Raw genomic sequence first — 14942 nt, 5'->3', positions numbered from 1 at the left:
GAAGGAAAAAAGACAAAGTCTTCTATTAACTAGCCTTTTTGTAGTGTTTTTGTCTTTTGTATAACAGGGACACAAACGTTTGGCTTTCTTTGGGGCTTAAAACTGCACACTCTAAAAGGTCTTTCAGATGCTTTGCCACCTTCCCATTTCTTTAACCAAATAAAAAGTCTCTTGACTTTGGTTTACTCTTAGACTACAATGTTCTTGCTAGCTAAAAGAAGTCTGCCTTGTCCAGTTTCCACTTGACCTATGGGAAAATATTTACTACACTTATCATGGGAAGTACAGACTGCCCACTGTCTTTATCCCATCTTCAGAGAGTTTTGGCACAAGTAGATTTGGTGGAGTGATGAGGGAAGGTCAACTTCCCTGCTTCTGCTTCTTTTGAGATGTTATATCCGTCTGGTAGAATGGGAAAAACTTAGTATTTACAGTTTCACCTGAAGACTATAGCCAGAATTCTAAAACAAGAGAGAACAATGTTCATAACCATAATGATAAAGCTTCAGACTAGCTCTTAAATTAAATACGGATCCAGGTCAGCAGGAAATAGCTTATTAAAATGCTTTCAAACCCACCAACATGATTCAGTTGAATTGAATGTCCTTATTACGTGATGCTTGATAAACTACGTCCTCTTAGTAGGTGACAAAAAATACTAATAAGAAGGAGTTGCATCAATTGTCAGGCCCAGTAAAGCTCAGACTACTTTAGGAAAGGAAACTTCTTGGTCAGGACTGTTTGTACACTGAAATGTGCCTGTCAAATAATTGAAACTCATGTATTCACATTGGTCTTCTTAGTTTCTGAAGACCCAGATAAGTAGGATTTGGTTTTAGCACATCTTTTACAGGACACATATGCCCATCTTAACATCCATGTTAAGAAAATATTCTTTCTTGCTGTAAATTCTGCAAGTATGTATATTCCAGATGTAGCTAATTAATGCTGTCCCTCAAGCAGCAAATCGAATAATTTGTAGTTGCTTTTCTCTATTTCCATCTGAATGTACTACTTAGTCTTGAAATTCACCTACTAATAAAATCACTGAAAAAACTGAGACTTAATATTAGCCAAAATATTTCATTATTAAGAAGAAAATAAAAAATGCTGTAAATAAAAACCTTTTATATACCCAGACTGCACTGATGAATACTTAAAAACAAAAAAGTTTATTTTATTACAAAATGATAAGCAATATTCCCATTTTAAAAAAATCAGTCATCTGACATCTGTTCCTTATTTCCTAAAGAAAGAGATTAGTAAATAGAAATTTAAAAATCTCCAAGTGATATGTCTTCACAAGGAGTCTTGAGTTTGTTTTGTTATGTTTTTCATTAAGTTGAAACAGAACACACAAAAAAACTACAACTCCTGAGAAAATCCATATCTCACACATCTCAGAAACCTCATATCTCTTGAACTTTCAACACATTAAAGAAAAAATAATTGACATAGGTAAATTAAAAGGTATATTTTATAATATTAAGCCTAGATGCACTAACTAATTTAAAAAGAAAAAAAATATAAATAACCAAGAATCTCTGATATCTGGCACATAATAGGCGCTGAAAACATGGTTATTATATTATTGGATGAAAACACTGGCTTGTCAAAGATCCTAAGAAGTCAAAATGCATTTTGGGCACAATGATCCTTCCCATCCCATAAGACTTATCAGATTCTTAAGTCCTCTACACTGGACCCACAGCAAGGAGATAACAATGAAATCCTTTTTTCAAGCTCTTGCCCAAACAGAACTCAGTTATCAAAGCTCTCTTTTCCTGTTTTGCAACCCCAAATAAATACCATAACAAGAAAAAACACTCATTATAAAAAAGTAACAAAAGACAAGTCACTTGCATCCCCACTTTTGTTCTCATAGATATTGAAAGAAAATTATTTTCATAGAGTCAAACCAATTCATAGTGTGAATTATCTTTCCCATGTGAATTTCTTTATTTTGGCATATTGATTTATAAGATTTATATTTTTTATAATGTCTATATACAATATAATGTGTATACATTAGGCATATATATAATGTATCACCCTATATAATGTGTGTATATATAATGCCTATATATAATGTATCCAGTGTTTTATGCATGTTTATACATATGTATGTATAAATATGTGTATGTACATGTATATAAGTATGTGTGTGTGTGTGTGTGTGTGTTAATTTGTGGACTGTGCAGCAAAGAAGGGAATTATAGTCAGTATTAGGTAATTTTAGACAGGAGAAATTGTTCACACTAACTCATGAAATGTTTGATTTTCCACTTTTTCTGTTTGGCTAAAGAAAATGTTTTATCCTTGAATGCTACAAAATTTGTCACTGCATTGGTTGCAGCCTTCCTATGGAAAGAGACTATGTGCATATTTTAATTCTTTAAAATATGATGTGCTTAATAAGTATTTGCTACTAGCTAGAAATCTTATCCATAAGGAAAAAAGATATTTATAATTCTTTTCACAGCAGATTATATTTTAGTAGTGAAAACATCCACATTTGTAATTTATTTGTATCATGAGCTTACCCATCATCTCCTAAATGAAGCAAAAAATATGTCTTTTGTATTGAGTTTAATTAGTATAGGACATATAGTTCCTTTCAGGAATGTTATTTTTTGGAAAAATGTTATTGGATAATTTTTCTAGTTTTTATTTATTTTTAAGCATGCATTCACATTTAAAATTGATTTTTTTAGTTCCAAATTTCAGTTGTTTATTTCGCATGAAGTTTTTCTTCTACAGTGTCTTAGGCATGCTGCATTTTGATGTAACTGTTTTTAATATTGTGACACAAAGGTTAATGTATTATTTTGAAAATGGGAATGTAAGGAATAATCAATTCACCATGGAGATGACTTTCCTTTGCCAGGAAAAGTCATTAAACTCTTGATTTTTTTTATTTTTCAAACTTTTTATTTTATATTAGAAAATTCTTTTTCTTAGTTTGTTTGATTTTTTAAAAATAGTTGGAATAAAATACATCATATTTTTGCTTAGGAACCATTACTATGATTCAGCTTTCTATTTCCTTATTCTTTTTGTTGAGTACCAATCTTATAGTGTGTTTCATGTTTGCTGTTTATGTCTATATGATTGATTTATTTTTAATGATTAGCTAAGGACATTAAATAACATTTTATTTTAAATGTTTTTAGTGCATTATAGTTATACATAATATTTGGGTTAAATTTGATGTATTCATACAAGTGTGGAATATAATTTGTTCCACTTTAGTCCCAAGTACTTCCCCTTTCCCTCTACTCTTCCCTCCCCTGTTTCCCTTCCTCTCCTCTACTGGTCTTTCTTTCATTTATTGATAGTTTTTTTAATTAGTGCTTTTAAAATACTCTATGGTATATTAATATGTGTGTATAGCATAATTAGGTCAATTTCACTTTATCATTCTTCCCTTTTCTCATTTCTCTTCCCTCCCCCTTCCCCCAATCTCCTTCCTCTACTCTGCTGATCTCAGTTCTATTTTCATGGGATCCCCTGCTGCCCTGACATAATTTTTCCCCTTATTTTGTTTAACCTTCCCCTGTGTTTAAATTCCACTACTGAAAAAAATTTGAAATTAGAAATAACATTTTAAAACAACATTTGATCACTATTTTGGAATAACAACAAAAATTTGATTATGGTTCAGGACTTCTACCATTCCATTCAATGACACAACATAGGTGAAGTGGCATAGACTCTTAGAACATTTGCAGACCTGACATCTCATCAGGGTCTGCCTAATAAAATATTTAGAAATAGAAGCCAGCTCATGCCATGACTAATTTAAAGAATTCTGCAAGCTTAGATTGACATCAGGTCTTTCACTGCCTGGGATGATCAAAGAATCTGTGTAAAACAATGTCTTATTGACTGCCAGGCCAGGCAAAGAACCAACTTACTTGAGCTCAACTCTGCCATCATCTCTTAGGTCACACTGTTCCTTTCAGCCCATATGATCTCATGAATATGAAAAGTTAGATTTCTAAAGATTGAGACTAGATATGTGGATTAAGATATTATACCCTGTTCAATTACATTGAAATTCTACAGATGTGCACTGAGAAGTATGTTGTTTTTACTTTTAGCCAATGAAGGACCAAATTTAAACAATGCCTGAGCAGGCAATTGCTGCATTGTGTGATTGGAAAGTTTCTTCAGCCACTTGTCACAATGCTGACATTTTATCATTAGAGATCCATTTCTTTGGAGGAGCTCTGGATAGGCTACAGACTCTTCTGCAATAAAGCTCTGATTCTAACCAGAAAAAATGTTTTCTGAATTATTATGTGATGCAACTTCTAGTTGAAGTTTTGACTGGAAAAAAAAAAGAAACTATATTTGAATTAGAGTATAGAGCAAGGTCTTGTTCATTGAACATGGATAGAATATTTTAATAGAAATAGAACAAAGTTGCTTGAAATAATACCCCATCCTATTCTAATATTTTTCATGCAAAAGTAATAGGGAGATTTATTCTCCAAAGGATTTATCTCTGAGTGGCAGTCACCTTTTAAAATTATTATTATTATTTTTAAAATCCATTTTAGACTTTGATACTTGAACTATTTTCCCCATTAAATCCCTCTTTTATACCATTTACACTATCATAAACAAAACTATCGGGCTGTGTTTTAGGAACTGATATTGAGCAATGAATATGACAGCCATCATCTCTGACCAGATTAGAGCTTACAGTCTAAAGTAAATACACACAATTAATGAGAAATTACAATGTGACTTGGCACTTTTTAAAGCAAATACAAAATATAACACAGAACATGGGACTGATAACTGTATGAGATAATGCATGTGTTTAATACCTTAATCTGATTCATTCTCTACCACATTTATATATGAAAATATATGACATAAATGTGTACAATTTTTACTTGCAAAAATCAGTAAACCATTCCCCCCAAATTCAAGGAGATCATAGAAGCATTTCCCTAAAATGAGAGCACCTCAGAATAGGCATCTGGAAGAGATGTCCTCATTTCTCAGGCAAGAGTCAGAGGACAAATATGAATTAATAATTAAAGAAAATTGGGTATGATATTGTTCTGGGAAAAGGAAACAAATCTTTAAAGGACAAGAATAGAGGGGTACATAATATGTTAAGAAATGAAAAATAAAAATAAAAAATCTTTATATCTAAAGCAAGAAATAGAGAAAACATTGGCATGTAGCATAGCATGAAGAAATTTTTAAGCCATAATAAGGAATAAAAATTTATTCTATGGTAGAAAAGAATTATTAGAGTATTTTAACCAGACAACCATAAGTTCATTTTCAAGGGAACACTCTGTGACTATTTTATAGGTGGGTTGTTGGAGGTTAAGATACCAGCCAAAAGGCAGGTTCCAAGTTTGAGGAAAGGTGTAGTAATGATCTCAACTAGGTTAATGGGAAAATGATGAAATCAAGAAATATTTAGAAGGTATAAGAAAGATGTAGTGTGGAGTGTGGTAGTACGTGAAGTGTAATTGAAATTAAGAGTATGAGGAGAATGAGAAGAAAGGGAAGTCTAAGACAACATCTTGAAGAAGTGAAGATTTACTGTACAGAAGAGAAAAAGGGAAAAACTCTCTCCCCTCCTGCACCACCAAACACCAGTTTCCTTTTCCCTTAGTCCAAGATCCCTTAAAGTTTATTCTTCCTCAAGCAACACTGAATTACAGGTTAGCTTCACTGAATATCTTTTATGTTCAAGAATCACCATTTATAGGATTTATATAATATCTAGTGTTCTGTGTATAAAATAAAAACAAAGATAATTTTTAAAATCCTAATGATAGTCTTTGGGAAAGATTTATGTTGTACCAGATAATTAGGCTTATACCTCATATACTATATGATACATGACTTAATGAATTGCCAGTAAGTAGGCCACCCTGTTCTATACTTTTTTTAAAAAAAATATTTATTTTTTAGTTGTATTTGGACATAATACCTTTATTTATTTATTTTTATATAGTGCTGAGGATTGAACCCAGGGCCTTGCATGTGCTAGGTGAGCACTCTACCACTGAGCCCCAGCCCCAGCCCCTGTTCTATATTTTTAAAACTACTTTTTTTTTTTAAAGGTGAACACATCCTTGAAGGGAGACTTTGCAATCTGTTCAACATGCTATTAATACTTGAAAAGTGTGAAATTATCCTAATCATACTTACAGTAACAATCAAAATTAATTGCAGCTATATTAGGATTACTTATTATTTGTTCTACTTCAGCAGTAACACAAATCCAATTGTACAAACAATTTCCATAATCCAAATTGTGAAAGAAAGAACGGGGTAACAACCATTCAAAGCTGGTTAAAATAGTATTTCAAACAAATCCTTAACCAGATGGTTATCTAAAATTCTCTTTTTGAAAAGGAGCCGATTCTGAACAGATTGTATATGTGTCTCACTGGTGGAAGTGGATTATCTGTCTTGAATTGGATTGTGATGACGATGACCCTATTCTAAGTAAACCAAATCTCTTGAACTATATAATGAGATCAGGAAGAACATTCAGCTCGAGAACGACAGATTGCAGTGACTGAGATGATTTTGCTAATGTTTTTTTCCAGCCTCTTTCCTTGATGTACATTATCCTATGTTATTATTTTTTTCCTACTGAGATTCCTGGTTTTTAGTTCTATATGCTAATTTTTCTTTCTTTTTATTTTATTATTTTTATAAGTGGAGCTGAATGAGTGGCAGGAAGCTGCGAAATCTATCTTACAAAAAGGTGGTGTGGAAGTGTAGAATCTTCATTTACTGTGCAGCAGGACTGCAGAACAATCACCAAGAGTAGACATTTGACTGATTAATTCTGATTTCTTCTCTTTAGGCCGTGAGGAGGCAAAAGTTGCTTGAACAGAGTATCCAGTCTGCCCAGGAGATTGAAAAATCCTTACACTTAATTCAGGAATCCCTTGCATTCATTGACAAGCAGTTGGAAGCTTATATTGCTGACAAAGTGGACGCAGCTCAAATGCCTCAGGAAGCACAGGCAAGTACAACTAAATGGGAATGAGCTTCTGTTCTTTCATTTTTATTATCCAAACAGGAGGTTGCTGAGTTTCTAACTTAATAATTATTTAACTAATTATATAGAGGGTTGATTTGATTGAGTTTACTATTTGGAGGTAAGAGGTAAAAGAGGGCTAGGATAGTACTGTGAAATTTACTTTTCAAAGTATATACAAGAATTTCAAATAGAGATACTTAAAAGGCAGGGAGATCTGGAATTTATCCATGTCTTCAAACTATGCTAAACATAGAAACCATAGTAAAGTAGATGGTAAAGAAAATATCTTTATGGTACTCAAAGTAGTCTCCAACATTTTGTTATCATAGAATTATAAGTCATCTTTGTTATCATGGGATTACAAGTCATATGATTTCTGGTTCTATGATAATGTATTGCAAGTAGTTGATAGCACTAAATTAGGTAAATTTGCATCTTATCACTACTGATCATGATGGTTATACTCATATGGGCACACTGAAACATTCACTCATATTTAATCCAAATTGTGAAATGTATTTAACCAGATTTTCTAAAATGAGAATTAAAATAATAATGAAATCAAATCTAAGTTGAATTTAAAATGAGTAAATTTATGTCATCTCTAAATTTCCTTTGAACTTTGGAAGTATTTTTAAACTGCCAAGTATTTTAAAACAACTTCTAAATGCATGTAAAGTATCATAAGGTATTATTTATCAAGTGTCTTTAGAATTGTTTGTTAGTAAGGTAATCTAGCTACTTTTTGAGTACTATACGCATATTATGAACCTATGAGCCAACCTATGAGCTTGTAACTTAAATATACTAGCAATGATGCCAGGGGCATTAGAAGATAATCTATAAATTCTAAAGGCCCTCTCTGTACTGACTGCTAGAGATACCTGAAGTTTCTCACTTTATAATCAGTTTTGAGGTAAAATACTAGATTGTAGATGATGGTTCCAATGCAGTTACACTGCATTGAATCACAGTGAAGTTGGTGCCCAAGGCATCAATGGCCATAATAGCATGGGTTAGTATACCATATTGTCTATGTTTGACCTAGAAAGTTGCTCAGAATGTGGGGAAGAGTACAGGTAGCTTTGATAGGATCAAAAAGTTCGGAGCAAAGGAATTCCTTATGGAATGCACACCATTACAAAGTAGGGTAAAAAAAGGGAAGTATGGGGGAAATCTTGATTTTAAAAAACTTCTTATCTTAGATTTTCACTGGAACAGCAAGAGTAAATACAGTAGTACAAATGGAGGATAGTAGTAAACATGATTGAGCATCTTAATGTCTCCAGTCTGTACATTTTTTTTAATAAATGCAAAAGTCTAGTCAAGTTCTCTAACATTAACTCTTCCTGATACCATCCCAATTCGACTCATACAGAAAATTTTACAGTCAGATCTTAGTGAAATGCAAGATATTGAAATAAGAAATAATTAGCTGAATTGAGAAGGAATTCACAATTATAAAATAAATACAAAGAAGTAGTTCTTTTTTATAATTTAGTGATATGAACTTAAATGAATGTTTGATTAAAGAATGCTCAAAACTTTCTGAATGGAAGTTAGGAAAAAATTGTCAGAATAAATATTAAACTTTAAAATTATAAATTTGTACTTTAAAATATACAAAGAATTAATCATGAGATTTGTAGGATGAAAATATAAGTAGCAAATCCAAAATAGACTAACGATTTCTTTTGGCTTAGAAGAAAAATGGAGAATCTGGGAAAGCATTTTTCTTTAGCTGAAAAGGTTATGGTATAGGACCCTGCATGCATTCTTTTATTTGGATATGAATATGATATACTAGTTTTTAATATATTTTTATACTCTTAAAAGTTGACAATAAAAGCAGTATTAACTGTAGCAGTTGAGAAGTACTTGCAGCTAAACGTAGGTAAATGAAGATAGTTCCAACCTACTTTAACAAAGAGATTTTAGAGTACTAAGAAGCTCAAATTCATTTTCCATATATTTCTGATTTGCACTGGCATTGTCAAGATACTTTTTAATATTGAATCCCCCAGTGGTAATATATAATATTGGGAAATGAAAGCCATCTAAAAGCTACTGAAACATTCTTCTTCTTTAAGTTTTTTTTTTTTTTTTTTAAGATGAGAATAAATGAATTATTTCCTGAAACAGTTATCAATACTTAGATTTTCTTCAAGGACTACATTTCCTAAAGCTCAATTTGAAAATCCCATGTAAGAAACAAGTAGAGAGTAAAAAAGTTGTTTGTTAAATAAGAACTTAATCACAGTGTGTCAGACACCAGACCTATTTAGAATGCCACCAAAATGACATTTTTCAAACTGTGTATATATGACATACATACACAATAGGTGAAAAATTTAATGTTTTATGTTAACAGTAACAAATGTGTTTCTTTAATGTGGGTAAAATTTTATTCTAAATAAAGGATTAAATGGCTTTGTTTTCCCTTTTCAGAAATTGCAAGTTAATTTAATTCATCTCTGAGAATCAGGACAAAATGAATGACATTGCCATATTTAGTGCTCTTTTCAATATGTGCTTACATTTTCTGTGAATATTGATAGAACAGATTTGTGGATATCTTACTCCACCATGTGGTATACTGATAGTTTTGCTACTAAATTTTAATCTGTTAATAGAGTTGCCTTTTAAGATTGATTGAGATCCTCAGCAATAAAAACATTCCAGAATCAAGGAAATGTGTGCCTTATGTATAAATTCCTGATTATTATTATCTATAAAAGTAGATGTAAACCAAGGTACTTCATTTCATTCACATTTGACTAACTATATGACCAAAAAGAGCTTCCTACTTCTTCGGCATGTGCATTGACTCGAAGTTATCTGGCATAATTAGAAAATTGAGCCCTTTGTTTCTGAATTGGATTGAAAAAATTACTTTTTTATCTAGAGATGTGAACTCACAAAAGCAAAATTTAATCACTTAGACAATAAAACTAAATACTACAAGAATATCATCATAGCATGACCTATGAGTATTTTCTTTCGAATAATAGCCCATAACCAAACCATAATCTTAAATGGTATGATTGCAGCTCAGCTGCTCAGTGCCAGCTCACTTGCCAAGTTTTATTAAACTATCAAACCAAAATGGTAATGTATTGATTCAAATGGAATAAAACACATAGGCAAATATTTATATATCTAGAAATATATCTTCTATAGTAGAAACCAGAAACTGAAGAACTAGTTTAAAACCATTATGATTAAAAATATAAAGCCATGTGTTTCTTTGAAACAATTATAAAAATAAAATCACAAAATTATGTAACTGCAAATAAACACATGTCATGATTATATTGTGTATGCCTTAGTTTTCCAGCACTATATACTGAGTACAGGTTAAGTTTTGGCACCTAAGATGCCAAAAATCAACTATGCAGGCTGTACCAGTCAAGTCAGAATCTAGGTATACCCAGTCATTCCAAATTTTAGAAACTCTCCCTCACCCATGGCTTTGTCAAGATGTCAATGAAAGGAAGTGAGAGTGATAATCAAACTACTATGATTTTCTCTCCTATTTCAATTGTCTTCTCCCTTTTATAAAAATGGGGGAAGGTAGAAAATGTAGAGAAGGTAGAAAAATGGCGAGATCTGCTTCACAAAATAATTTAGACCAATAGCATTTTCAGTAAGGATATTTTAGACTGAACTCAGTATGTTCTTATTTCCATTTTTTTTCTAATATCACATGTGTTAATTGGCTTGGATGTGCCTCTAAATAATTTTAGGGGTCACTGATAAGTAGGTTTAAATAGCTACTCACATATCTATAATTCTTGAAATTACAAAAATACTTCAACACACTTTTTCTCCTTTTGAAGTAATTTCAGTTTTTGAATGTAAGAATGATATGTTATAACAACCCAACATAGGCAACTGTTAAATTTATCCATGTCATTATGTGTTGGTGATTCAAATTTTGCAAAGGAGAATATGACCATATTATTTAGATTATTGCAAGAAGCAGGGAGTTTCCCAGCAGCAATTGTAATAGCATAACTATTTTATTTCATGTATTTCACATATTTCAGTTCCCATATTTTGTAATCTCCCACAGAGTAGGTTTATGTGCATGAATCAAGAAATGAAAATAGACTAATTTAGAAAACAAATTATTATCTACGGAGAAGACCTCAAAATAAATTAGAAAATTGGTGCTAATATTTCATTGGCCATGCTGGGACTTTTGACATCCCAGGGTATCTACCACAGACTCAGTTTCTTCCTTCCATCTCTTTTTCTTCCCATATAGTACCAGTAAATAGAAAAGAAACTTTTTAAACCAAAGTTGTTAATTTAAGCTGACTACATTAGCTTTTACATTAGAAAATTCATAATTGAGGTATTGTGTTTATAGTAGCTAAACCTTTTACTCACATTGAATATACTTGATCATAGTTACATGTAAACATTGCAAAATATCAAAATCAGCAGCTTAAAAATAAAGACCTAAATGTGGCTTTTGGTCTATCAGATTGAGTTCATGTGATAATTAACCAAAGAAGAAGAAAAGGAGTGACTAATATAGAGGTTTGGCCCAAGTATTTCTCACCTACCCATGACAGAAATAATTTTCTTATTCATAAAAGTAGATACAATGGTAAATTCTGTGCATTTAATGTCAAATCTGTCACAACCCTGCCTACTACCTCTGTGTGTTAGTATATAGAAGTGATTATTTGCCAACTTAGAATGACTGTTTTTTATTTTGACATGTTTAATTGTGTGGAAATAATCATAACAAAGGATTGCAGAAGAGTTAAAAGATTAGATACATGCCACACATCATGTAATAAGAAAAACTCTATAGTAAAGAAATGTGAATTTTATATGATAAACTTAGAAGTGTACACACTAAGTCTACAATTAAATTCTAGTATCTTATTGTAAAAAATACCTCCACAAATTCTAAATATAAAGATGAAACTAGAAGCTTCATACTACAGTCACAATGAAGATTCTCACAGTAATCTATATTTTGAGGCAATTCAGATTCAATGTATTTTCTCAGTTACTCTTATATAAAACAGAATAACTTACAGAGAATAATTAATCCAAAATGCACATCCAGATAACACCATCATGCCAGAATTTGGTTTTTTTTTTTGTTCTTTTAACATTTATTATATGAAATTTTATCTCTAATTTGCTTTTTAGTTGTTTTCTATGTCTACCTGCATTCCCCTCTACCAATGTTCAACTGAAAGAGGGTTGGGTCACCCAGCAGATGCTCAATACATATTTTTAAAAATTTACTAAATTCCACAAGTGGTTAGTTACTAATGTTGTGTTAGAGAAATGTAATAGGTAATGCAAAAATTTTAAAGAGTGAATAAACCCAAAATGGTTCCTGCCATCTTGTAGCTCATAAGAGAACACAGAAGATCAACATTAAGAAATTGATGGCCAGCCAAGTTTACCATAACCACTGAAAAACATTTTTGTAATGGAACTTAATAGTATCATGATACCTTGTCATAGTGTCTTATGATATTGCCAAAGTTCAGAGCTTTGGAAGAATTCCAAAATATAAATGTACAAAATGTAAATTTTCACATAAAAAGTAATGATTACTGTGAAGCACATACTTCAGCCTCTACATGTATTACATATTTTTCAAGTACTACACCATGTGAATATCTAATATTTCAAAGCATCCACATAGTTTTATTTGACCATTACAACTGACAAATGATTTGGACAGCCTAGATTAATAGTTGATGCTGGAGGTAAGAATGGAGTGTGACCGCAAATGGACACAAAAGATGGTAAAATTCAATTTCTAGGTGGTATTCTTTCTAATTTATCTAATCAATTTAGGAGGTTTTTAAGCAAATAGTGATTAAAGCTGTGTGAATTTCTTCTTTTATTGCTTGTCAAGTTATAATGAAGCATGATATAAAATTTTAAAAATAATGTGTATGTGATCATAGTTATATTTTTTTCACATTCCCATGTTTGAAAAATGCATTTTCCTCTTTTAATTTTGTAAGTATATATTATATGTGGATATTTCCTCTTCTTGAGAATGCAAGTTCAAAATGACTATCTTTTTCAAAATTGATAATCTGTATGTTATACTGCATCATTAATCATTAAATGGACTCAACATGATGTCTTTTAATATTTTTCTTTCTGAAATATTTTCTCTAGAATCATTTCCTTTCTTTGACATTACAAAAGCTCCAATAATTATTTGATATCGTTTCCTGTATTCTATTAAATACTTCAGCCAACTACAGCTTCATTTTGTTTGCCACTTTCTGTCATTAATTTGATATATGAGAATGGTCTGATGAGGTAAAACATGATAAAAAAGCTCTGCTCTTAGCTCAGTTAATTGCAAAGTGCTATATTGGAAATGTCTTTAATGTTTGATTGATTTTTTTTGTTCTATAATTTTTCCCTTTACCATCTTTAATGAAATAAAGGATTATATTCATTACAATTGCTACTTCCTTTTTTTAACTTTGCATATGCAGTGTTAATTATGTACATGCTTGCTATATGATCACATGTATTTTAGTTTTTTGCAATAGCAAGATTATATAGTTGGCTTTATATTATTTTTATGAAAATATCTAATTAATCCAAAAGTAGTAGATGGAGAATTCCTGTTAGACCATAAATAGTTGTCCTCTATAAGTAACCTCATTTTGCTACTTTAACTATGTTTCTGTTGAAATTTACTGTTTCTATTATTTATGAGTCATGAAACCAGTGTGATTCTCTCAGGAAAATGTGAAATATAACATCAGGAGACCTGTATCTCAATTATAACTCAGATTGTCCTTGCTTTGTTTTGTAACACAAAGCTTCCAGAATCTTGACAGATACTAAGAAAAACCAACACAAAGCAAAAATTGAAAATTAAATGATTGGTTATAGGTTTGATAACTTCACATTGATTTTTCCTCTACACTGTAGTTCTTAATTTTCCCACATTCAGTATTTCCCTCCATAAAACTATGCATACACACTCTTCATATCTAAAACCTCATCTTTGCTGCTGTGATTCCCACTGGCTAGATTGAGATCACATTTTCTTAGTCTGTACCCTGCCAAAACCCCTTTATGGCCATATACAGTTTCAATTATGCAAGCATCTTAAAATTTTACCAGGTTTTATAATAAATATTAACATTTCTCTTTGCATAGAATTTTTTCTATAATACAACATATATTTCTGCTTTGTAATCTGCTTATATTACTCCATTCTGCCTAAATAGGATAAAAGACTTTTTTCTCACTTTGTGAAATTGAATAGTGCATGCTGAATAACTTGTTAACTGAATTAAGTAAGTGTTATCAATATGCAAGCTAGATTACATTTCTGTTTTACGTGATACATGTCCAACTGGGAGATATTTTTAGTTTTAAATTATAGTTTAAGAGTCAGTATAATTGTTTAAAGGTAATTGAATTTACTTTCTAGCCATGTTTCCTTGAGTATATTAATATTTCTACCCTCATTTGTAAATAAATATGGTAAATGCTTACAATAATTTGATTAGGATATAGGAAAGGTCTCATCCTTATAAGAAAATATGTAACATCACTGACAATTTGTGAATAATTTTTGCACAAACAACTTGAACAGATATTTTTACATAGACTACCTCATCTATTCTTTTGGTCTATTTATGAGAATTTTCGAGATATGCTGCCTACTCATTCTAATCAAGCCCCATTGCTGAGTTGTCATCATTTTTGAAGATGAGAAAACTGAGGCTCAGAACATTTTAGTGCTTTGTCCTAGGTGGCAAGTCAGAGCCTGGAGACCTACATTGTTATTTCTCCTGATGCTACATCAAGTAGGAAGAATTCAACTTCTTGCCTCTCCACATCAAAACTTATCTTTTTTTGTATTGTGGTTTCTGAAAAAGTG

General features: G+C 31.2%; 1 protein-coding gene across 1 annotated transcript in view; it reads left to right on the top strand.

The window, feature by feature from the left end:
- The window catches only part of Dmd (dystrophin), a 1737386-nt gene that overhangs the window by 421091 nt on the left and 1301353 nt on the right, over positions 1-14942 (top strand). The window contains exon 25 of the mRNA XM_048796385.1: positions 6857-7018. Coding sequence (XP_048652342.1) covers positions 6857-7018 — 162 coding nt within the window. The remainder of the gene's footprint in view (positions 1-6856; positions 7019-14942) is intronic.

This window comes from Marmota marmota, unplaced genomic scaffold (assembly GCF_001458135.2).
Source record: "Marmota marmota marmota unplaced genomic scaffold, marMar, whole genome shotgun sequence".
NCBI lineage: Eukaryota > Metazoa > Chordata > Mammalia > Rodentia > Sciuridae > Marmota > Marmota marmota.
The sequence above is the reverse complement of the archived record's forward strand: the minus strand, read 5'-3'. Positions and strand labels throughout refer to the sequence as shown.